The 26,910-nt window shown below is 40.5% G+C and overlaps 1 protein-coding gene across 6 annotated transcripts; it reads left to right on the top strand.

Moving 5' to 3' along the window:
* Positions 1-6,313: 6,313 nt before the first annotated feature.
* Positions 6,314-23,142, top strand: pheta2.L (PH domain containing endocytic trafficking adaptor 2 L homeolog). Of its 6 annotated transcripts, none has more exons than XM_041589238.1 (3): positions 6,314-6,716; positions 8,273-8,457; positions 20,037-21,310. In XM_041589238.1, the coding sequence occupies exon 3, from the start codon at positions 20,060-20,062 to the stop codon at positions 20,819-20,821; it is 762 nt and encodes a 253-aa protein (XP_041445172.1). In that variant the 5' UTR covers positions 6,314-6,716; positions 8,273-8,457; positions 20,037-20,059; the 3' UTR covers positions 20,822-21,310.
* The last annotated feature ends 3,768 nt before the right edge of the window (positions 23,143-26,910 follow it).

Below are 26,910 nucleotides of genomic sequence, written 5' to 3'. Positions count from 1 at the left end.
GGAAGAGATGATAGTTCAAACAGGAACAAAACGAAATCTAATAGCAATTCATCCTGGTAAAACAGGAAGTGTCTCTAACATCTAAAATATGCTTTCCATATATAGCAGAGAGAGAGAGAGAGAGAGAGAGAGAGAGAGAGAGAGAGAGAGATAGCCTTGCTTGACTTATTCACTTAATCAGAAGCTCTGTGAAACTAAAAAAAAAAATGGGTGTGACACGATGTAAGTTTATCTATAGTTTTACTTTACAGACTAGTTCAGGTTTAAAAGAAGACTTGTTTGGTTTCTCCATTAAGCAGAAAACCAGAAAGAGCTTCATTCCTTAAATTCCATTCATAAACTGACCCCTATTATGTATGTATATTTTTTATTTGTATAGCGCTCCTTGAGGGCAAAGCACTGTACAGCAGAACTATACATTAGTAGAACAAACAGGGGGTTGTTGCAATAATAAAGACATATAACTAAAAAAATACAATACACATACAGTAAATCTAAAGTAAAGTTACAATACAGATTAAGTGCAGATTTGTCAAGGAGACAAAAAGATGGAGGCCCCTGCCCCGTAGAGCTTACAGTCTAAATGGAAGGGTAACTTACAGACATAAATATGGGGAATATTAAGTGCTGTAGGTTATAGTGGGTGACACTGCCATATAAGTGCCAGTTCCCAGTTCAGGTGTTTTGCAGGTGCTCCAAGAGTCTTTGAGTTTAGTTCTGAAGACATTGATGGAGGATTCTCTCTGGAGAAATTCAGGAATGGCATTCCAAATATAAAGAATGGCAAGACAGAAGGGTTTGATGCAGTAAGCAGCAGTAGTAGTGGGGGGTGCAACCATGTGGTTGCTCTGAGAGGAGTGGAGGTTTCGGCCAGGAACATATAGAGACAAGAGATGAGATGTAATTAGGTTTTGAAACTTATGAGGAGTTTGTAAGTTATTCTTTGTTTAATTGGAAGCCATGATAAGGACTTCAGCAGGGGAGGGGCCTGTACCCTTTTGGATAAGAGGAGCAGAATTCTGGCAACAGTTTCTAATACAGACTGAAGAGGGGAGAGATGGGAATTAGTGAGTGCATGAGTGTCTTGGCTGTAGCAGATTAAATAAAGGGACGGATTTTGGCAATATTGCATAAGGAAAAAGTGACAGGTTTTGACAGTGGTATTAATATGATCAGAGAAAGAGAGAGACAGCGTGCTAAGTTGACAGGTTTAATGAGCATGCCATCGACAGAGATAGTAAATGGAGAGTAGGACCAGGAAAAAGAAATCAGCAGTCCTGAGGAGCAGTGTCAGCTTGACCGATACTGTTGATTAGAGTAAGAGATGGAAAATGCATAGGAAAGAATTTCGCCGGCACACAGGATTTTAGGCTGCAGGGCGAGCCCTTGCAATTTTTTAATGTAGTGCAGGTGCAAAAATGCAACCAAATGATGATCGGAAAGGGGGAAGGGGTCACTGTTAAAACCAGAGAGATAGTTTTTTAGCAATGACTAAATCCATTGCTGGAGCTCAAAGGAGGAGGATAGGCAGAGAAAATGAGAGGGCAATGATTGTGAAGAATCATTGATATGGAAGTTAAAATCCCCAAGGATGATTGCTGGGCTGTCAGAGAAAGAAAGAAAATATTGAAAATTTTTGATTTTTTTTTTCTTGAGAAATTCGAGTTTTTGCTCCAAAAAGACCAACCAGAAAAAAATCAAGTTTTAGTAAATAACCCCCTAAGTGTATTTTTCTCTGATCCTCCACTTTCACCTTGGTCTGGCCTGATTTGTCTTTGACGGCAATGTATCTGATTTGGTTTGTAACTAACCCTCTGACGATAGCTGACAACAGTAGATATTCTTTAAGGATCTTTTTTGAACCAGGGTTGGACTGGGCATACTAAGGCACACAGGAGAACCTGATTCTGAGTTCTTATTCTCATAACAATTAGCCATAGACATGCTAAATGTAATAGGTGTCCTGTTGCCCTTTATTGGAAATAAGAAAGGGGATGATGAAAATAGGGCTTGGCTACAGGAGATCCTCTGGTACGTTGGAAGGCCAGTGAAACCCTGCTTCAGAACAATAACTGGTTTTGACCCAGACTGTCTGATCCTGCATGTCTGTTTCCCAAAGTTATTTTATTTAAGCTAGCACTTCTCCTATTCTTCTGCTGGGCTCATCCTGGCCAAAACTTCAGGCCATAAGTTCCAGAGGGAAACAATCTAGACTTAGTTCTTAATCTTCAATGCAACTTTGTATTTATTATTGCAATAAAGTAGTGCTATATAAATAAAAATATACATACATATACATCTACAGGTGACGTGACTTTTACTTTACAGATTTCATATGTTCCTTTGAGCATATGAACTATTATGCAGAGGGCACTATTTACCCTAAAGTATCTGGTCTAGCCTTCCAAGAAAATGTATAGTCTCACAGCCCCTCCGCACGCACATATACACACATATACTCTGCTCTGTTTACCCAACAAAAACTTCTACCATCACAGCCCCTCTACATATATACTCAATCACAGCACACAGAAAATCGACTGTAGTTTCCTCAAAGCATACTACTATCTTCATAGATTCCTTCTCCCATACACACACCAATGAGAAACATACTTTATAATACAGGAGATTGATCAATGCACATTTCCTCATTCCCTGTTTTACAAGTATATGTGCAAGAGCATATTTTCAAATATAAGGGTTTTTAGAAGGGATGCACCAAACCCTGCCAATTAGGGTTCAACTGAACCCCGAATCCTCTTAAGAATACCAAAAAAACCCCAAAATGCTTGAAAATTGATAGCGTGGGTGGAAATTTTTTGCTTTTCTTAGGATTTGGTTCAGCCAGGCTCTTGAATCCGAATCCTGCTAAAATTGCTTGGATTCAGGGTATCCCTGGTTTTTAGTTACATGATTATTTTCATAAAACCGCCAAGCCACAATACCGTGTCAAGGTAAAATCCATATCATGGTTATAGTTACCTTCAGAAAATGCATTCTGTTGCACAGACACTAAGGGGCAGATTTATTAAGATTCGCACTGTGTTTTCGAGGAAAATCTAGTTATTGAGTTGATTTTTTTCGTCAAAACTCACATTTTCAGGTAGAAAAAATCCTCAAATATTTTTTTAGAAAAATGAGTTTTTTTAGAAAAATGATTTATTATACTCTGACCCTGGAAATAGCTTGATCCAAAAATACACCTTCTAAAACCTGTGAAGGTCATGTACGAGTCAATGGCAGAGGTCACTTGAACCATTTGAAGATGTTAATAGCCTGCATCAATTTTTTTTCAGGTGACAGGTGCAAACCCACACACAGAATACAAAACCAGAATTGGCTGACCACAACACTCCATGCTCAACCAACTCTATTTAGAGCATATATACTGTAGAATGTACATTTACCAATAACCATATCTTTTATTTTTTTAAACCTGTTAAATAATGGATTTACCAATTTTAGCAATTTTTACCTAGGTGCAGTAAGTTATAGCAACCAATCAGCAAGTAGCATTTCCTGGTTACCTATTTAAAGGCAAAAAAAAATCTAGGCCATTGCACCTGTAGTGCCTTTTATTACATATGAGGGTTTATGTCAAATCCAAACATCCATGTATAATAAAAAATTATTCCAGTTATTTTTTTTTCCTCTCTATCTCTGTGGTTCCAGTTTCTTCAGACTTTTTTACTTTACTGATTACATAATTTGCGGTGTAAGGCACCACAATGCCAAATCCATTCATGGGCACAGCATTTGTAACAGGAAGCCTTTTTACCACCAGGAAACATACAATTATGCAGCTCGAATGTCTTCTAAAGTAGATCACAGGACTACATACTATAATGTAACACTGTAACTGGGAAACAGACATTGTGTAGACGAGAAAGAGATAGAGATTAGAGGACAACTAAATTACCCTTTATTTATTTTTATTATTGGTACCTTCTGCTTCCTCTCTACCCTCACTTTGTTCCTTATAAATGCCCTATTCTTAGCAACTTTTCAATTACTCTTCATTTTTATAGTTTTTGAATTATTTGCATTGCTCTTCTGTCTCTTTCCAGCTTGCTGTTTAAAATGTTATCTGTTTGTTGGGAGACACTGACTCCAGCAGCCAAAAAACTATTGTATGAGACAACAGTTTTACTATTATTGTTACTTTTATTACTTTCTATCATTCTGTTTCAGCCCTCTTCTATAGATTTTCCAGTTTACCAGTAAAACCACTGTCTGAATGTATCCTAACAGACAGATTGCTGCTAAAATTCCTGACTGGAGAGGTTCTGAACAAAATGCTGCAACAGGGTTGAACCGGGCCACACTGGGAATGTGACTGAAGGCAGGCCCGGAATTTCGCTTTGCTGCGCCCCTAGGCCACACCGGGGAGCTGCTCCTTAGGATGTGGCTGGGTGGCATGCCGCCCTAGTCCTGGGCCTTTGTGACCTTGCCACAAATCCAGGCCTGAATGAATGGCCTTCTTCCCGGCACGTGGTGCCCAATCTAGCCCCCCCCCCACCAGTATGCATGAGCATGCACCACTTACCTGCTCCTTAATTTTCCACTAGCGGGTACGGTGGGGGAGAGGCTACATTCTGGCCAAGGGAGTGGGCTGGGTCACTGGGGCCCATGAAGGCCAGGGCCCACCAGATTTTCTCCCGGTGTTCCGGCAACCCAGTTTGACTGTGCTACAACATAAAAAAAATAAGGCCTGACTGCAGTTTTTCTCAAATTTCTTGTGTTCATTTCTAAAGTGAAATACTCCATTGATTGTTACTACTAATTTAATGTTTTGTTGTACAGTGCTTTGCCCTCAAGGAGCGCTTTACAAATAAAAATATACATACATTGAGCTTTCACTACTGTATAGTGGCTTTTTTTTTATAATAGTGACAGTTCTCCTGTTATCCTATAGCCATCAGTTTTGCCAAAATTAATACTATGGAATGTATTAATTAGGTTAAATGTTTTACTTTACTTTTACATAAAATTTCTGATCGGTGACTAAACACCCACTGGCCCAGGTCCCCAACACAACACCTGCCAAAAGCACACCACCCTATACCCCCTTAAAAATATGGCAAACTGCATGGACCCTGGTGCAGTCAGAGCATCTGCCCCCACGGCAAGGATCCTCTCAGTACAGTGTTGAACTGAAGGGTCCGAGGCCCCCCTCCACTCCAGCCACAACTGTCCTTTGGGCCCCTGAACTTACCTGTTCTCTCTATCGGGGCTGGAGGAGGGAGAGATCAGAGGGGAGTGCAGGCCGTGCGGGTCTCCGGACCTGCCAGGTTTTTATCCAATGTTCCGCTGGCCCAGCCTCAGCACACTCACACCAACACAAAGAAGCACCTGACATAATGGCAGATGGTGAACATCACAGTGTAATCTGCTAATATGGGTGCCTTAAGGTACAAGAACCTTATTGGCTTGTTGATGTGGTCCTCACCCTGAAGGTCTGTATCCCCAGGGTAGAATTTATATAGCTGGCACCCCTAGGCCTGCTGCTGTACATCGCCCCCCCCCGTCCCCTCCCCTTTGTGCACATCTACAAATTTTCAACATCGGGTCCAGAGTACTAGGGATTGGTGCACATGTAATTTTAAAAACTATTGTATCTCAAGTAAATTCCCAGTGTTTCCGTTGTGGTTGGGCAGCATGCCTCCCCCCTAAAATTCTGCTGCCCTAGGCCCGGCCTTTCCACAAATCCGGGCCTGTGTATCCCCCATCATGGAATTTTCAAACCTGTCCAATCAACATCTGGGCGTTTCTCTGCTAGAGATATTGGTCATGTAGGCTTGTCATTAGAAAGGAGCCTGAGAAGATAATTACAACTCGCTGTTATATTGTAAAAAATAAAAATGTAAGCAAAAAAAATACTTCAAGTGTTATTACTTTGTAAGGACAAATTTACTAAATGCAAGGCCACTCCCAATAGTGTCTCTCTTCCAAATATCAGGCAGCCCTGAATAGAGAGCAGTACAGAGAGCGAGAGAGAGGGATGGAGAGGGAGGGAGGGGGAGAAAGAGAGAGAGGGATGGAGGGGGAGAAAGAGAGGAGAGAGAGGGGGAGAGAGAGAGGAGGGGGGAGAGAGGGAGGGGGGGAAAGGGGAGAGAGGGAGGGGGGGAGAGGGGGGGAGAGGGGAGAGGGAGGGGGGAGAGGGGAGAGGGATGGGGGGAGAGGGGAGAGGGAGGGGGGAGAGAGGGGGAGGGGTAGAGAGGAGGGAGAGGGGAAGAGAGAGGAGGGGGAGGGGAAGAGAGAGGAGGGGGAGGAAAAGGGAGAAAGAGGGGCGGGGCAAAGGCAGCCGGACCAGTAATCACCCTAAGGTGGAATTGTGCGGTTTGTTTTTGCTCAGGTAATGCCTGGGGTTCAGTCACATACACACAAGGAAGTAGCATAGATTTCCCAAGCCAAATACTAAACACAAGGCAGCGCTGTGAGGCAGTGAATAGAAAGAGCAGCTCCCTGACTAATCCCCCTCAGTCCCTTCTAACGTGGCACAGAAAGTGCAGGACACACGATCCCTGTTGTTGTGCCGCAGGAGGGGTTTAGAGAAAGCCTGGAGTTCGGAATGGCAGTGCTATGGGGAACTTTGAGCCGTAAGAGCCGGCCTTGGGCTTCCTAGTGCCGGGATTTGGCTGCAGCCGAGGAACGATCCTGGAGAAGTTGCGGAGAGAGAAGGGAAGATACCGGGACGGACAGAGGTTAAGGGAAAGGTGAGTTAACGGGCCGCGGAGCTGCTGTGATACAGGACTAATGGTACCGAGGCTCCGGCCGCTCATTATTCACATCCCAACGTCAAGAGACTTCAGGCACCGCCGCCAGGTTTTTATATGTTCTTATTTGCTTTCCATACAGATAAGAACCGGGGTTTACGGGGACTGCATTTAAATGTTGTTGCTCGGTGAAGCCAAGAAACATTTGTTAATATGACATTTTATTTTGGCTCATGGTGCAGTATGGTAGCTTCTATCTCTGTACATTAATACTTCCCCATTAATCTTCTTATTCTGCATACATTTATATAAAATCATATTGATATTTATGGTATTTTGGTTAAAACCAAATAATATATTTCAAATCAGAATACTTCCCCATTGTTATATCAACAACAGGGTTGCCAGGTCTAATTTTCAAAAACAGCCAAATTTGGCTACAAAACCCGCCCAAAACACTTCAAAAGTAGAGTCCATAAATAGCACAATATGTGCAGTGAAAGATCAATATATGGGAAAACTCGCAAATTTTTCCATGAAGCAAAACGACAGATAAGCCCGTCACCAGGGGATGTGACTACAGAGGGGGCCCTAATTCATTTACAATTTCATTCAATATTGGAAAAACAGGTCACCCTCTAGACATTTTAGTGAGTCAACAGATTTTGCCCCAAAATTGTCTGAAATTGAGGAAAGTCACTGGAAAATATAAGAAAGCTTAAGAGGGACGGGATACTGGGGTACAGAGCCCAAAATCCGGTAACTCCCGACTTCTTCATATGTCAGCCCCATTGCATGCTGGGTATTGGAGTCTTACATTGAACTTGGCAGTTGGGAACACCACATTACCCAACATGCATTGGAAGACTTAGGCTTGTCACATTAGGGCAAGGAAAAACCAGCCAAAGGCCCAAAAAGGAGCCCAAATCCGTACCTTGGCTAGTTTGTACTTTCAAAACCCGCCTGGGCTTTAAATTAGTAACCCCATTTGGCTGGAAAAACCACCAACCTGGCAACCCTGATCAAGACAGTGATGTAGATGACACACATGAAACTAGATGTAAAGTTGGTGGGCCCATGGGTCGAGATGTTTGTGGCCTCTTTGCCGCAGTTCAACTGAAACTCCCAAAACATTCTGAACTATGAACGGAGTATCATGTATTATTATGTTTATTAGGAATGGTCAGTAGAACATGTGTATTCAGCAGGAAAAGCTTTGTTTATCTCAGAGGTACAAAGCTTTTCCTGCTGAATAGTTAGCACCCATGTGTTCTACTGACTATTCCTAATAAACATAATAATACACATGATACTCTGTTCATAGTTCAGGTGCCCACTCCCTCAGTTATATACAAGGCTTGACCATTGCTAATAAACATAATAATACATGATGTTCTGTTCATAGTCGAGGTGCCTGCTCGTATGCAAGGCCTAATAGCATCAGCAGTTTCTTTATCCCTAACATCTGGATATGAAACTCATGTTATTTACACGCTCACGTGCTTTGCTTACAGATCCCACTGCACAGTAACCAGCCCTGATTTAACACTTTACAGTTGTCCCTGATCTAAAACGCTCAGCCTCCAAATATGCAGACGGCAGCCAACCCCATGTTTTGAGTGTCATAACGACCCACTTAAATTGACCATTAAGTATGAGAGGAATTTAGGCTTAAAGAAATCCAGGACTGGGTCATTATTCTTAGTGGTGTAACTAGATGTGACTGCATCCCACAACATTGGTAAGTTAACCTATTGTACTAAGATATATTGAAATCGCTCATTAATTGCTGATTAATTAATTGATATATTGAAATCGCTCACTTACTGGGCCCTCTACTCTCTTGGCCCCCCCCCCCGCAACCACAGGATCTGTTTCCTTTGTAGTTACACCCCTTATTATTCCCTCATGAAATGGGGTTATTGGACATCTTTGAATGTAAAGGAACGAGAAGGATGCTAGAAGTACCATCTGATGCTGTATGTGTGCGTATGTTGCCATAATATAATTGATCCTTAGATGAATGTTGCTTTGTTCTGTAGAGGCGTGTTTATTTGTTGCCTTTAATTACAAGCGATAATAACTTCCTCCTGCGCAACTAGGATTTTAATGCGTGCAGTCAAAACAATTGTGAATAATAATTAATGTGAGGCCTTTGTCTGGATGAATCACTTTATTTATGTAGAGCGAGAATATCGTTTATTTTGATTGATATGAGAGTATGTGTGATCATTTTCGTTCAAATTCAAGCATCAGTTTTTATATTATAACTGTGCCTGTTCTTTCTGCATTGGCTTGGGTTAAAATATGTTTATTTGCCAAAACAAGTAAGAAGTACTGCTACAAGTAATTAAGACTGCATCCCCATGGGTTTCTGCACTGAATATATATATTTTTATGTCATAGATGGCCAGGTCTAAGCAACTTTTAAATTGACCTTCATTTTTATATCTTTTCGGGAAGCACCGAATCCAGGATTCGGTTTGGGATTCAGCCAGGATTCAGCCTTTTTCAGCAGGATTCAGATTCGGTCGAATCCTTCTGCCCACCCGAACCAAATACTAATTTGCATATCCAAATGAGGGGCAGGGAGGAAAATCCGGTGACCTTTTGTCACAAAACAAGGAAGCAAAAAATGTTTTCCCCTTCTCACCCCTAATTTGCATATACAAATTAGGATTTGGTTCGGTATTCGGCCAAAGCTTTCGCAAAGGATTCGGGGGTTCGACCGAATCCAAAATAGTGGATTTGGTGCATCCCTACTTTCTTGTAGTTTTTTAATTATATGCCTTTTTCTTCTGACTCTTTCCAGCCTTCAAATAGGGGTTACTATAAAAACAAATGTGCTGTAAAGCTATACTATTTTGGTTGTGCTACTTTTTCTTACTAATCTTTATATTCAGGCCCTCTCCTATTCATATCCCAGTCTCTTATTTAAATCAATGTATGGTTGCAATGGTAATTTGGACCTTAGAAAACAGATTGCAATTGCAAACTGGAGAGCTGCCGAATAAAAAGCAAAATAACTCAAAAACCACAAATAATAAAAAATGGAAACCAATTGCAAATTGTCTCAGAATATCATACTAAAAGTAAACTCGGCAGATCACGCCCGCTGTAGCAGACTGCAGTCGCAAAGAAAACCGGCACTGGGGGAATCTGCATGGCCCGCACCCAGGCCTGCCCCCACCTAGTTATGTTACTGTGAAAAACCCCTTTAAAAGGGAAAAACAGTTGGCAAAAATCTTGGACCCACAGTGCAAAAGGCCTAAAGGGCAAGGTTCTTCAGGTCCCCACTCACCTCAATCTTAAAGAAGACCCCTTTTCTTCAGACCCCTGTTAAGCAATGATTAGGGAGTCCCTTTGTGCTAGTGCCTACAAACAAAAGGCTTTTGCTAGAAAGGCCACCAGTCTAGAACCTTCTGTCTTTTCTCGGTTCTGTTTTGTCCTTCCAGTATAGGGTAGTAGGTGGAGATGCACCAAGTTCAAGTTCAGTTCAGGATTTGGCCAAAAGCGATTGATTGCTACAAGCAACCATTTTTTTGCATGATTTTTATGCTCATTTTGCTCAAATTTGAATATGCAAACTAGTGATTGGATTCAAGTTGGTATTCAGATGATTCTTTTGTGCAGATTTGGTATTTGGCTAAGCTATGCCTCTAGAAATGCACCAAATAATTATGGGACTGGCAATCTGTAGATTCTGGCAAATGCCAGAGGGTTTGCTGTAAGAAGCCTTATTTATTGGGCTTCAGTGTACGTGAATTGTCAGGGCCTATTTTGAATTGCTTCCCAGGCCTATTATGGGGGTCATAAGCTCCATGTTAAAAAGGAATGGTTATTTTTTTTTAGGGGTGCAAAAGATTTGTCTTAATACCAAATCAAATCCTAATTTGCATATGCAAATTAAGGGTGGGAAGGGGAAACATTTTTTACTTGTTTTGTGACAAAAAGTCATGCAATTTCCCTCCCCCCTAATTTGCATATGCGGATTCAGCCGAATCTATTGCAAAAAATATTTTGCATATGCAAATTAGGATTCGGTTTGGCCGGGCAGAAGGATTCTTGCTGAAAAAGGCTGAATCATGGCCAAATCCCGAACCGAATCCTGGATTCGGTGCATCCCTAATATTTTTATAAATAAATTTTACACATTCTTGGTCCAGGTTAAGTCTTAGGGGCAAATTCACTAACCTTGTAAATTGGCCAGTGATGGCTTCGATCACATCGTAACACTTCGTCAGGCGTAGATTCACCAGGACAACGGTTATTCACTAAAATCCGAAGTTGCGTCCAGGGCGCCAAACTCTGGCAAAGTTGCGCTAGTGTTACTGCGCGAAGCAAAGTTGTGCTAGCGTTGGCTTGTTTGCATGTGCGGGAAGTTAAAGTACAATGGACGTATATGTTGCAGCAAATAATTTGCGAAGTAACGCTCTTTTGCCAGAGCAAAACTTCGCCTGGCGTAAGAGTGCAAAGTAGCGCTAGAGTCTATCTCCTTCGCTAGCGAAGTTACGCCAGCGCCCATTAGTAAATCGGCAAAGTAACTACTTCACGCTGGCAATCTTTTGCTAACGTTAGTCACTTCGCCCTTTAGTAAATTTGCCCCTTAGAGTGGAGGGAGCCTATGAGGTCATGTCGAATCACCATTCATGCTCAGTGGATTCAGAAGTATGTGGTGACAAAATATCAGCCCAGAAAAAAAACCGTAATGATTTAATCCACTTGGGTGTACCTAGTATATTGGTCCCCAAAAAATAAGGCCTTGTCTGTTATTACTGTTTTATAATGATTGGCTGCAAAACTGGGTAAGATTGCAATAGATTGAGTGTATTTAAAATGCCCCAGATCTATATACGCTTATACAGTAAGTAGCCTTGGAAGTTATTGTTTTGGAGATTTTGTTCCTGTAATAAATATGCTCCAGTAGTTTACTGCTGCTTGAAAGTGCTTATAGTAATCTGCACGGAATGGTTATTTGCCCATTTCAGGGAGGAAGTGGCTTAACACAGGAAAGCAGAAAAGTATTTGTAACCCAGGCTTTCTTACATGCTTGGATGTACTGGTCTTAATTTTTCAGTTGTTTACAGTAACCAGTAGCCTTTTTCTGTCTATGGGATGATGGATGATTTACAGATAGAATGCTGCAGGTTGGATGTATATAATATATCTTTTGTTATATATGTAAGTACATGCCTATCTGTTTAAAGGGGTGGTTCACTAACTTTTATTATAGAGTTTAATGTTTGTTATAGAATGGCTAATTCTAAGCAAAATTTCAATTGGCCTTCATTTTTTATAGTTTTTGAATTATCTGCCTTCTTTTTTTAACTCTTTCCAGCTTTCAAATGGGGGTCACTGACACCATGTTAAAAAAAAAAACAACAAATGCTGTGTAAGGCTACAAATTTATTGTTATTGATGCTTTGTTACTCATCTTTTTATTCAGCCTTCTCCTATTCATATTCCAGTCTCTTGTCCATATTCATGGTTGCTGTGGTAATTTGGGCTGTAGCAACCAGATTGCTGAAATTGCAAACTGGAGAATTGCTGAATAAAAAGCTAAATAACTAAAAAACCACATATAATGAAAAGTTAAAACCAATTTCAAATTTTCTCAGAACATCACTCTCTACATCGTACTAAAATTTAATGTAAAAGTAGACACCCTCTTTAATAATATAAGTTGGGGATGCAACCATTAGAGGCTAATGGACAGACTTGTGTGGAATGGTATCAGTTTGCCTTGTCTTGTTGTTATTATTAGTATTATTATTATTATTATTATTATAAGTCACACACATCTGACCACACACTATGTGAGACTACTTACTGTGAGAGAAAGTTCTAATGATCCTGAGCATAACATGCAAGCTAGTTTATAGTGAGAGGTTTAATGGGGCATTATTTTCAAAATATATTCATTTAGAGCAATGTTGGAGGAAAAGGGTAAGTAGCCTGAATTGTGAAAAGTTATAGTTACTTTGAACAGGGTCGTGGATTTGTTGCTGGACTGGCAATCTGTGGATTCCGGCAAATGCCAGAGGGGCTACTTTAAGCTGCCATAGACAGTCACTATTTATTGGGCTGGTGGGGGGCTGTTTGGACCTTTGTGTACTTGCAATGCCAGGGCCTATTTTGAATACCAAATGGAAGAGCTTTCAAAAGACATGTAGTAACAATAAAAAATAGACAATATTGTGTGTGGCACCTTATTTAACCTTGTAGGTTGGGTGCAAAGCAGTCTGGAAACCCTTGACAGGGGTTTGCATAGACATACAGGTTAAAAATACCACTGCAGCACCTCTTTGTTCAAAAAGTGACAACTTGAATTTATTAGGTCAAACAACCAGGCAACGTATCGGGCTTACACTTGCACTTTCTCAAGGCTCAAGTCTTGAGAAAGGGCAATAGTAAGCCCGAAATGTCACCAGGCATCTTACAACGTTGCCTGGTTGTTTGACCTAATAAATTCAAGTTGTCACTTTTTGCAACCAAGAGGTGCTGCAGTGGTATTTTTTCCTGTATTCATGTAACAATAAAGACATTTCAAAATATGTATTGCAGCGTATATGGGTAAAAGTATCTCCCTGTACAGCATCTCTGTCCAAACCAACATTTCTTTCCAAAAGCAAAAGTATTAACATGAAGTTTTCTATACTGTTCTTTAGGGCTTTCCACTAGATGTTGGTGCAATGTTGTGGGATTTGCTTCCATTCAGCCACAAGTGCATCACTGAATTTGGTCACCAATGCTGGGCAAACAGGCCTGGCTTTTAGTTGGTATTTCAATTCATCCCAGAGATGTTCTGTGGGGTTGAGATCAGAGCTCTGCACACTTTTTTGTACATACCTCAGGGGTGCTTCACCAATGAGGCGAGTTGAGGCTGTTGCCTCAGGCGGCATCGCCCCACTAGGTACCAGGGGCAGCAAAAATGCTGCTCCTGGTAATTTAAGAGCGAATTTCCGGGGGGGGGGGGGGGGCAGCAGCAACTGCTGCTGCCTCAGGCAGCGGAGGGGCCAGGATCGCCCCTGACATACCTTTATTGTGGACTGGGCTGGCAGGACACCAGAAGAAAACCCAGTGGTTTACTGGTCCAGGGTATACAGCTGCAACAGGCGCAGGCAGCAGGAAAGGAGAGAAATTACTTGGCACATCTCAGAGGTACAGCACTGAAGGGGTGAGCAGCACAGTGGTTTGTGTTCAGGGGCTGCCGCTGGGGATTTTAACAATGTGGGGGCCTCCATGGCTAGGGTGGTGGGCCTTTGAGATGGCAGCCCTGGTGGGCGCCACACACAGAATCATGCCTTGCCCAAACTTTTGCCACAAAGTAGAAAGCACAGAATTGTTAAGAAAGAGATTACACTCTGTAAAGTTAAGGTATGTTTTTACTGTAACCAATGGCCATGAAAAACAACCCAGACCATTAATCCTCCAGAACTGAACTTTATTATCAGCTTTTAGGGCTCTTACACGCGGCCTGCACTCCCCTGCGTTGCGCTTTCTTCCGTTCAGCCACAGGGGAGTGCAGGAGTAGACACAGTCAAATATTTTGAAGGGGACTGTACTCATACAGACGCATGTAAGCGACAAACGCAGGTTGGGACGCAGCATTTTGCATCTCAGCTGCGTTTGGAGCATACATACGTCTGTGTGAGTACAGCCGCCTTCAAAATTATTGACTGCGTCTATTCCTGCGCTCCCCTGCGACTGAATGGAAGAAAGCGTGACGCAGGGGAGCGCAGACAAAAATGGCCATGTGTAAGAGCCCTTACACATTAAGAAAATTTAAACCCTTCTTTCATTGTAAAGCACATTAATCACTCTACAGAACACTGCTCCTGAGTCCACATGAGGTAGCCATTACACTGCTCCAGCTGACACTTGCCATTCCACAGGGTAATGGTAGGTTTGTGTGCAGCTGCTTGCCCACAAAACACTTTTTAGGCTAACAATGAATATTCTTCTGGTATTATTTCCAGAGACACTATGAAACACGGCTGTATTTGTTGGTGATTATTAGTTCATATGTGCTTCATTATTTGGTGGTGGTCCCTTTCTGTGTTTTTCTGGCCTACAATATCATGACTGAACTGTTGTTGCGCCTTGAGGCTTCCACTTCACAATCACTTCTCTACAGTTTACTAAGGCAGCTCAAGCACTGAATTTTTTGTAAGGCTATGATGCTATTACATCTACTGCCAATGTTTGTCTGTGTTCTGTCTAGTTTTGTCAGCCGTGGGTATACCTTAACCTTGTTCATATTTATTTTTTGGTGTTGTAGTGGAGACAAATTTGTATGTATTGTTGCTGGGTTATAGACTGGATGGACAGATTTGGTTTTTCAATGCTTCTGTGTGAAAAAGGCTTGTTCACCTTTCAACACTTTATTCAGTTCTGTTGGTTTTAGATAATTCACCAGAAATAAAGACTCTTTCCAATTACTTTCTATTTTCTATGTGTGACTGTTTTTGTAATATTTAAGTGTAAAGTTTAATTTTTCACCTTCTAAAGCAGCTCTGAGGGGGGAGGGGTCGCCGACCCTGTATACTGTTCTAAATGGATACATTTAGTTGATACATTTGTTATATTTGTCCCTGCTGAGCAGAATCTCTGGGTTTCATTACAGGCAGCTGTTAGAATTGATACAATAGTTGCTAATACTCCAGAGATGCTGCTGAGAAATGTATCAACTAAATGTTGCAAAATTGTAACAGTTTAGAGTCTGCGCCTGAATTACTGAGCTGCCAGATTCAATCACCAGAGACAGGGACATTCAACTTTGGAAAAACGGTAAAAACTAAAAAAAAATGGAAAGTAACTGAAAAAAGTCTTTACTTCTGGTGAACAATGTAAAAACAAGTGAACTGAAAAAAAATGTTTAGAAGGTGAACAACCTTTTTAACCACAGTACTCTGTGCTGGGATATACATGAGAGCTGGTTTATTTTTAAGAAACAAACTAAGTGAATCCTCCAACTGCATGCCTTTCCAAAGCTAGTTGTGATGCATTACACCTGTTTTTAAATGTGCTATAATGTGTGCAAAAAGACTATGAACAGTCCATTCTCAATGGCATCACAGCCACAATAATGTCCTACATATTCTTCCATTTTATGCAGTATTATATGTCCTATATATAATATGTCTGTGGGTGTGATGATGCACTGCGTGGCCTCTTTGTATATCATCATGACAGGCAGGCTTGTAAGGGAAAGCAAAACACACTCGCATTTCTTCAACACTGACAGCGCCCTTGTAATGCTAATATGCACAGATCAGATTCCACTATTAGCAGATGGAGCCTTCAGTCATGAAACTTGCTTTGTCAGCCCCTGCTTTTCTATCCTTACTTTTGTGAAAAAAATGAAATAAAACACTAATTACATATAAATTGTATTGTATGCAGTTATATAATATAAAGAAAAAGTGAATGAAGATGCCTGCAGTGGCATAAATACTTTACAGCAGTGGTTGGTAATTTGCTATGCTGCATTCCCTTAGAACTCTATCAGCAGACTGATGAGTCAGTTGCCAAATCTAAACCCTGTGTCAGGACCTTGTGGGGCTAGAACTAGGGACATGCCAGTGGCCCTCCTGGTTTGGCCACAGGAGCATTTTGTTTTGTAATGAGAAATTATTTATTTTTATCCTTTCTACTCAAATGATGTATCATAATGTGGGATTGAACCCAAAAAATCCAAAAAGTCTTGCCTTATGATATTAAAATGAAGATAAAAGTTCTATAGAAGAAAATTACCTTTCAGCCAGTGGGCCCAATTTATGCATTGGAGACCAGATTGCATGCTGGTGTGTGTCAGAGATGCAATACCTTTTTGTTGTAAAGGACTAGAAAAAGAACAATTTACTGAAGGGTGCCAATATGTTAGGCACTCCCCATTGTATCCAACTGCTAAGTAACGCAGCACTGCACTCTTTTTACCCTTCTCAGCTGTCACTCAGCAGAATTAGAATTTTTTATATACATTAAGGGGTTATTGATTTTTTCTCCTGGTTGGGCTTTTTGGGGAAAAAACTTGAATTTTTTCACTGAACATATTGTTGGGAAAAAAAACAAGTTTTTCAAAATTTATTGCATCCCGATGCTGCAAAAAACCCGAATCCGAAAATCCGCCATCTCAAACCTTTTGAGGTCATGTATAAATCAATGGCAGATGTCCCTATCCCAATTTGAAGATAATACCAGTAGTGCGAAAAAATTCATGGTTTTCGGGCAATAACACGAAAAAATCGAGCAATTCGGGAGAAAAGTCCCAATAAATCATACAGTTCTGGTTTTCACTTGATTTTATAGAGTTTTTCCCCCAATCCGATTTGAGTAATTTTAATGATAAATAAGGCAAAATCATGGATGGGAGCTTTGCTTAATAAAAAAAATAGAAAAAAACCCCCCTTAATGATTGTGAAAAATTATTATGGCAGCACAGCTCTGGGTTAGAAACTTCTCCAGACCCATGGAATAAAATAACTTTAAATTAGATTTACTGGACAAGAGGTCTAGGGGTGGGTTTTCTACTTAAGAAGAGCAAAATATTGGCTTGTGGCATCTGTGGCTTTAGTTTTTTTACTTGGCTATCCTACAGTTGGTGCATAGGAGCAGTTCAGACAGAAACCTGTGGTTTACAGCACACACAACATTAAAATAGTGGTTAATGCGGGAAATACTTGCAAATTAGGCATGGTTACTGGAGATGTAAATTTATTATACCATACACACATAGGGGCTGATTCACTAAGGGTCGAATATCGAGGGTTAATTAACCCTCGATATTCGACTAGGAATTGAAATCCTTCGACTTCGAATATCGAAGTCTAAGGATTTAGCGCAAATGCTACGATCGTACGATCGAAGGATTATTCCTTCGATCGAACGATTAAATCCTTCGAAACGAAGGATTTAAATCCAACAATCGAAGGAATATCCTTCGATCAAAAAAAGTTAGGCAAGCCTATGGGGACCTTCCCCATAGGCTAACATTGACTTCGGTAGCTTTTAGCTGCCGAAGTAGGGGGTCGAAGTTTTTTTTAAAGAGACAGTACTTCGACTATCGAATGGTCGAATAGTCGAACGATTTTTAGTTCGAATCCTTCGATTTGTAGTCGAAGGTCGAAGTAGCCCATTCGATGGTCGAAGTAGCCCAAAAAATACTTCGAAATTCGAAGTTTTTTTACTTCGAATCCTTCACTCGAAGTTAGTGAATTGGCCCCTGAGTGTCATTGGCTGTAGATTTAGGAGTAAAATTGATTTTTTAAATGGGTTGTTCACCTTTAAATTAACTTTTAATGTAGAAAGGGATATTGTGAGATAATTTGCAATTGTTTTTAATTTTTTATTATTTGTGGGTGCTATGGGGGCAGAGCAGGAATAAGGTAGGAAATGTTAATGTATATTCCAAGGGAAGCAAACATGTAAAAGTTGGATGTAATGGAGTGTATTATGTTGGAGGGTTTTATCAAGGAAAGGACTGATGGATCCTGGTATGTAACAGGAGAAGCAGTATGAAACTGGCTGGCAGTTAAATGTAGGCTTTCTGTTTATTGGAATATAGCTGAATAGTGCCATCTGTTGGAAATAGCCCATATGTAGAGCACTCTATTTGCTCTAATACATAAAATAAGGTATTCCATTGTAGAGTAGTTTATATGAAAGTTGTGCATCATTTTGCAGAACACATCATAAGACTTTGGAGACCTTCAGTCTTCCCTGGAGCAAACTCCACAAAAGTCATTGGCCTGATTTTGTTATGACCAGGCAGCAGCAGGATAGCCACAAGTTCTGGTTGCCTAAAGTTGGAAGTAAGGTATGCCACATGGAGGCATCTCTTTGATAGCCATAAGGGCTAGGTAACACCAATGTTTCTACCGCACTACACATTCATGTGCTTTACTAGCAATATTACTATACAGACACAGTTGTTTTGGAATGCATGCCAAATAATGGGAATGTGTTCTCTGGCCTTAAAGGAGAACTAAACCTCCCATTAATCAAAAATCCCCATCCCCTTTTGTCCATTGCCCCCCCCCCTCACTGCTTTCTCCCTCCTTAGTAACTCAGTGGAAAAAGTGTCCCTGTCATGTACCTTGGCATATTCATGCAGAGTAGCGGAGCTCTCCGGCGCCATCTTCTGATTCCTTGCGGAAGTGAGTGCAGGCACAGAGCTTTTTCGTGCATGTGCAGTTGGGATCATTATAGTATTCATGCCTACTGCACATGCGCAGAAAGCTCCGAAGATTGTCGAAGGAAAAGTAGAGTATCCGAAGATACAGAAGATGGTGCAGAATAGCTCCGCTGCGCTACTCTGCATAATTATGACAGGGATACTTTTTCCACTGAGTAAATAAAGAGGGAGAAAGCATTGAGGGGGGCCAATGGACGGAAGGAGATGGGGATTTTTGATTAACGGGGGTTTAGTTCTCCTTTAAAGGATGACTAAAGCTTAACAAAGATGTAGGGTAGAAATGATGCTGCACATTGTGGTTTAGGGTTCTGCACCAGCCCAAAGCAACCACATCGCTTTTGCAGTGAAGATCTGTGTCTTCGAAGTTTCCCCTGTATATCCCTATCTTCTTTTTTGCTGATTCATAGCACATACTCTGTGCTGCTGTCAGCTACCTGAGATTTTTTTTCTCATTAAATGGCATCTTAGAAACCATTGAAATGTGTATCAAAATTTAGTAATCAGCCCTGTAGCATTAGTTTATATGCTAAGCCCCTAAACTTAGTTTCTTAACAGCTGTCCAGAGCATACTAAGCATAATCAGTGTCATTGGCACACCTAACAAAATCCAAGATGGTAACCCCCTATGCACTTTGAAGGCCTGAAACATTATATCATTAGGGCTTAGTTCTCCTTTAACTGATATCCGAGAACCGTGATTCATGGTAGTGCTTGTCTTGTTTGTTTAATGTTGGGCGTTCAGGCCAAAAGTTATAGGTGGATTTTAAACATAATTGCCTTGGTATTACTGGTTGTTTCTACTTGTTTTGTGCTAAAAAAAAGAATAGTTTTGTTTATGGTAGTCATAAAGGGACAGTATACCTTCTCAAAACAAATCAGTCCACTGAGAAGCCCTCTGCTAAGACAAATTTCTGCCAGCTGCAGCCTGTTAGGCTTTTAGAAAAGGAAGAGCTTAATATATAGAGAGCTTGTCAATCTTGATTGTGCTTGTACAGAACAAAAGTGACTTTAATTTATTTTAAGCCATTTAATTAAAGCCATCAACCTTAAAAAAGAGGAAATAAGTTTTACTCAGACCCTCACACATATTTATTATTCTGTTGCTGGTTTTTGTCTACCTGTAGGTGATACCCTCCAAGCAAAGAGTATGAAGTTGAATGAGAGGAGTATGGCTCATTATGCAACCTCTGGCTCCCCAGCAGATTGCACTGGATATCTGTACAAAAGAGGAGTAAAGCACACAGCCTACCAGAAACGTTGGTTTGTTCTAAAGGGCAACCTCTTGTTTTATTTTGAGGAGCAGGGCAATAGGGAGCCTGTTGGTGTGGTGGTACTTGAGGGATGCACCATAGAACTATGCCATTCTAATGAAGAACATGCCTTTTGTGTCAGATTCGATGGTCCTGGGTCTCGATCTTACATATTGGCAGCAGAAAGTCAAGAAGAGATGGAGTGCTGGGTGAAGGCATTGTCCAGAGCTAGCTTTGATTATATGAGGCTGGTCGTGAGGGAACTTGAGAAGCAACTAGAGCTTATGCAGAAGACCAGCATCCGAAGGAAACCTGCACGTCACAGGGGTAGATCCCGAGCTGTTTCCAGGACGAAGTGGGAGAATTCCCGACCTTCTGAGTTGTCCAATGGTTTCCTCCATCCTGAAGACTCAAACTTGGAGACTGTTTCCAGAGTCAGTGGCAATGCCATACCTCCACCTTTACCTCCACCTTTGCCCCCTCGTAGACGTGGTGCAGTCTGGGTTAATGGAGCTTCTTCAGCCTCTATGCCAGTGTCTTTAGAAAGCCCAGTATGTCCTGGTACATTTTGTTTTTCAAAGTTGCATGAATGGTATGGGAAGGAAGTCGAGGAACTTCGAAAAGCTTGGCAAAAAGAGCAAAGGAGTGAGAGTAACTAACTCAAATGCATTTCTAAAGTTCCAAAAACTTGTGATCTTATAGTGTGTAACAGAAAAGGACAGTGCATGTGTTTACTCGGTGAAGTTATAGGGTAAAACTTTTGATGAAACATAACAAAAGATACTTTTTTTGGGTAACTACAATGATAATTACAGCATGCTTTTGAAACATTTCAGTCCCATCGTCAAAGCTGATTACATAGAAGCATAATTTGAACTGCAAACTGACACAGTCATATGAAGAGGTGAGCTATGCAGAGGGGGACATGGTATAAATTAATGAGGATCAAAGTGACCAGGCAAGAATTAGACCAAAGGTGTGAAATGGGTAGATTACATCTACTATGGTATTTTTTTGTATATTTGTGAGGGCCCCTTAGCTTAGCTTCTCAACAGCTGCTCAAAGCACACAGAGCGTGTGTGTCAAAGACACTCCTAACAGGGAAACTTGTGTAACAACTTTGAAGGTCTGCATCATTACTACTAATGCTTTATGTTTAGACTGCTTCAATATGTTCAATATATAAAATGACATTTCTAGCCATATTAATTTTAGGGGCAGATTTACTAAAGGGTGAATTGTCGCCAGCGACCATTTCGGACCCGTTGCTACACTTTGCCAGGTGCAAATGCACTCAGACTACGCTAATTCACTAAAATGCAGAGTTTCGTTGTAGGCAGCGAACATTGGCGACTTTTTACTAGCCTTACTTTGGCAATGTGAGCACTTGATAGTGAAGATGCGCTAGCGTTCATTTTAAAAACACATGTCCAGGGAACCTTAAAGGGATCCTGTCATCATGACACATCAGTTAATAGTGCTACTCCAGCAGAATTCTGCACTGAAATCCATTTCTCAAAAGAGCAAACAGATTTTTTTTTATATTCAATTTTGAAATCTGACATGGGGCTAGACATTTTGTCAATTTCCCAGCTGCCCCAAGTCATGTGACTTGTGCCTGCACTTTAGGAGAGAAATGCTTTCTGGCAGCCTGCTGTTTTTCTTTCTCAATGTAACTGAATGTGTCTCAGTGAGACATGGGTTTTTACTATTGAGTGTTGTTCTTATATCTACCAGGCAGCTGTTATCTTGTGTTAGGGAGCTGCCCATTGTTCTTTTGTTTGGCTGCTGGAGGGGAAAGGGAGGGAGGTGATATCACTCCAACTAGCAGAACAGCAGTAAAGAGTGATTGAAGTTTATCAGAGCACAAGTCACGTGACTTGGGGCAGCTGGAAAATTGACAAAATATCTAGCCCCATGTCAGATTTCAAAATTGAATATAAAAAAATCAGTTTGCTCTTTTGAGAAATGGATTTCAGTGCAGAATTCTGCTGGAGCAGCACTATTACCTGATTCATTTTGAAAACATTTTTTTTTTCCCCATGACAGTATCCCTTTAATAAAGACAATAGACTTATTCTAATGCCCTACACACGTGCCCACTGTAAAATTAATGTTCCATATGTGTGTATGGGGAAAACTGGTTACCCAAAAAAAGTTCAAGTTAGGTCTTTTGCAGGCAATCAGGCTGAAAAAAGGAAAAGACGCCAGTGTTTTTTGGATTTTGATGCATTTTAGGCTCACAGAATATAATGTAAGTGAGGAAGGTCTAGCTACTTTTAATGCACTTCGCCCGGTCTGATGTGTCGAAGGTAACGTTCAGTAAAATCCGCATTTTAGTGAATTTGCAGAGTAGCGTCCGTTCACTAGAGCGAAAAGTCGAGAAACTAAAATGAGTTCCTTGAGGTTCATGTACCATAATTCAAAAGGTACTGCTACCTTTGTCTACTTTTGCTATCTGCAAAAGTTAGGGGTGCAACACCACACCCCCTTGGGACTAGGAATGTGACAAAGAAGGGTGTATTGATGAAAGCCAAAATTAATAACTAAATATTTGACAGCTGTCGTCCAGATCCAGCTACCTCATTTATTTACTGAATAAATAAAAGAATGGGGACTGATATGAGGCCATATCTATAAGGCAAACTTTAGCTCTCCAGATGATAGTGTACCCCCACCTGCTGAAATGGAATGCCTGGAATGCAAATCTTACCAATTATCCTAACATTTCAGAGGAAATTAAAATTGCAGATATTACTGATTCATCAGAAATCTAATAAAATTTCTAGCTTTGTCAAAAGAAGGCAAATTCATCTGTAAGGTGTAGTTTTATACCAATTTAATACAAATATAACTTATTCCGAAATTAGGGGAAATCTGTAAACACAGCAGCCAAGTACACAGGTACAGGGGATGAGACAGATTGTGTGTGTCTTGGAAGGGGGCCTGTGCAGGTAGGTTGTTAAAAAAAAAAAAAAAAGAGTTAAATGGAGGTTGTTCCCCTTTAACCTAAAATGCATTGACCACGAGTAGCTCTTTTCTGCCCTAAATGGCAGTAGCTTTTGCTACATGTTGGTAAAACCGAAAGTGCCTTTAATTTTTTCTGCATATTTGAGTCCATAAGATTTCTTATTTTTTATATTTATAATCTGGAATATGTGTTTTTCAAATGTCTAGATTTTTTTTCCTGCAGAGCCAAAAAATGATAGAAGGATAATGTTTGCAAGCACCTGTAACATTCATTGTAATTTGAGAAGTGACGTTTCAAGCAGATGAAGAGCAGAGCCTGAATGTTGAATATGTTAAGTATGTGAAACCTTGATTAAAACAGTAAATATAAATAACACCCTTCTATACAGGCTGCAGTCCCTGTGTCAGAGAGCAAGAATTCCAAGTAAATATAAATAGTACCTGGAGAGCACACGTTGCCTTTAAAATTGAATGTCTTTATTTGCAGAAAACCGTGCTTGATTTTCTGCAAATAAAGACATGAAATTTTAAAGACAAAGTTTGCTCTCCAGGTACTATTTATATTTACTTGGAATTCTTGCACACAGGGACTGCAGCCTGTATAGTAGCACAAATACACGGATTTACACAATAAGGACAACTTTGTATCGACTTGATTAAAACAGTTTGACAATGCTTTTCAGGAGGTTTACCTCTATGTAATGGCTGCAGGGCAGTGTGAATTCAACTGGGTAACCCCCTCCTTACCTTTTGGCATGAGCTCATTCAACGGGGCTTATATAATTAGATGAATAAATACTGTATGAACTGCCGGAAATAAATACATATATATATGTTTCTTTGTCCAGCAAAAAAACGTTGCACTGCATTAATAAAATTGCAAGGGCTTGCCCTGCTAACTTGATTCCTGTGTGCCAGTGAATTTCTATGTGTAAAAATATAAACATATTTTAGCAATTCATGTTTATGCAAATCTTTTACATAAGACTATCTCAATGAGCTCATGTCAAAAAGGAGGTATGCTTTCACTTTGTTGGACGTTTCCTCCGTTAAGTGGAATGCAGTGAAGAAATATCCAGCACTTGGATTTATTTTCTACAATATACACAACTGTATAATGATATGTCAGTAAAAAAAACGTTTGTAAAACATGTATTTATTTATTTGTGCTGACTTCCTTGTTTGTCCACAGGGGTTTTGCAGTCTGCATGCTTAAGGCTCAAGAATAGTTTTCACTTTGGCATATGGTGTGTAATGTTACAGGTGCCAGAGAGCTCTGCTATATCAGTATTCCCTTTGTGCTGGTACTAAATATAGGCAACTTTGACAGAATGCAACCCCCTCAACTACTGAAGGGCATTGCATGCTCTGAGACTAATCATATAATTAGATATTCAAATAGATACACTACAGTTTATGTTAAGGCAAACGCTATTGATATTAATCTGCTTACTCTTGACATGTAAAATATATTCTGCTGTTTGGAGTGTTTCTCAAAGTGCCTGGGGACACCAGTGCGTCCGCAAATAGGGGGTTATTTATCAAAGGTTTAGTAGTGTTTTACCTGAAAAATTTGAGTTTTCGAGGGTATTTTTTAGTAATCAATTCTTCAGTTAAAAAAAAAAAACTACATTTTTCGAGATTTATTATATGGCCAAACTGGAAATTGCTTGTATCTGAAAATACACCATCTAAAACCTGCCGAGGTCATGTAGAATTCATGGGCAGAGGTCCCTTGAACCATTTTGAACCTTCATGATGTTCCAGTTTTTTTCGGTGGGTTTCTCTCGAAAACACGATCAAGTTTTTTCCTAAATTACAAACCATTTGTGTTGTGAGTTCATTCGAGGTCTAAAAAAGCTCACAAAGCTCTAAAACTTTGACCTTTGATAAATAACCCTCATAGTGTATACCTAATAGAATATTGGATACAACGTTAAAGTATTTTTCCGCACTTTTCCAAATGAAGATGTGTTGTTGTGGCAGTGCCACTACATAACCATTTTTTTGTACTGTTATATATGTAAAGCAACATTTTTTTACAGTATTAGTTTTGCTACCGTATTTATTTTGTTTGCTTGTTCTATAAATAAACTGGCTTCTGAAACATCTGGTGGCTTAGCATGATTCATTTTAGTTATATTTATAACTAAATGTATACACAGCATGGAGTGAAAATTGACAGAGGAGGTGGATTTTCTTTTTGTGCATAGCATTTTCAAAATAATCACTGCGTATCTGTGCAGAGTATCGCAGCAGAGCTCAAGGGCAACATCTTGGTTTTCTTCAGGAAGGGAACGCCGACACAGAGATAGTATATGCACTGGAAACTGGAAATGGCCGAAGGGAAGGAAGACGATGCGGAAAATGGTGCCCTTGAGTCTGCTGCGCTACTCTGCACAGATACACGAGTTTTACAATAAGGGGCACATTTTTCACTAAGTCACTATGCTGGACAAAAGCAGGGAAGGGGCAATACGGAGGGTAATGGAAGGGGCTTTTCACATTAGGAGGGTTTAGTTCAGACAGAATGCAACCCCCCTCAGCTACTGAAGGGCATTTAAGCCAACATGACTGTCCCTTTTCAACACGGATGGACTACTGCTGCACAAAAATGTGATAGGTAAGGTAAAAGCATCAGGAAGTACAATTAAAAAGCAAAATTATAAAGCTCATGCAAAGACAATGTTGTGATATATTTTAAAAAACTATTTAATTTCAGGTGTCTCTTTAAAATACTCTCTGACCCTGCCAGTGGGCTTACAGGTCAGGCGCTCCAAAACTTCCATGATCAAATTAACATAGATATAGATATAACCTGACTCATGGGTGCCCCAGTAGTGTTCCCTTGTTAATCGATGCATGGGTATTTTCAAGCATTTTGCCACCCTCCTGCAAGCAAGAAATTAGGGGAAGCAAAACACTCCATCTGACATTACCTTTATCAACACTTCATCAAATTAGCAAGTAATAGAATTATCAGGTGTGAGTTGAAAGAAAGACCCCATCTAGAACTTTAAGGAGGTTTCATACATAAAGTAATGAGTTTTAGCAAAAAGACAAGTCAATTATCATCCTTTATATAACCCTGACATACTCTGCAAGAGTTTACAGAGATTAGCAGTTTACATAGTTTAGCAGTTTAGGGTAGAGGTACACAATGCTATTTGGGGGAGATTAGTCGCCCAGCGACAAATCGCTTCTTCTTTGGGCGACTTATCGCCCCGCAATGCCTTCCCGCCGGCTAGAATCTAAATCGCTGGCCGGGTGGCACTAAGAGCGCTTAGTTTTCTGAAGTTCCAAGTCAGTTTTCCAGCAGCACACCAAGTCAGTTGTAGTGATTGCAAAGGTTGATTTATTTGCCCAAAAACCACATATCAAACCGGCAACGTGTCGGGCCCACTGGACCCTTTATCAAGAGGCTTGATAAAGGTTCCAGTGGGCCCGAAAGAGGCTTGATAAAGGGTCCAGTGGGCCCAAAACGTTGCCTGTTTGATATGTGGATTTTGGGCAAATAAATCAACCTTTGCAATCACTACAACTGACTTGGTGTGCTGCTGGAAAACTGACTTGAGATATTTATGATCCCGTGGCAGGCTTGGATCTTCCAGTTCAGCACCAGACACCAGCAACTGGATGTCATTTTGTGGGAGTTTGAGCATTCCATCTCTGTTATCTCTAGTTTTCTGAAGTTGTCTGAAGGTTCCTCGTGAGGCAACTTTGTGCGACTTCTGAAAACTAAACGCTCCGAGTGCCATCCCGCCAGCGATTTAGATTC

The sequence above is a fragment of the Xenopus laevis genome, chromosome 4L (genome assembly GCF_017654675.1).
Source record: "Xenopus laevis strain J_2021 chromosome 4L, Xenopus_laevis_v10.1, whole genome shotgun sequence".
Taxonomy (NCBI): Eukaryota; Metazoa; Chordata; class Amphibia; order Anura; family Pipidae; genus Xenopus; species Xenopus laevis.
This window is presented reverse-complemented; position numbering and strand designations above follow the sequence as displayed.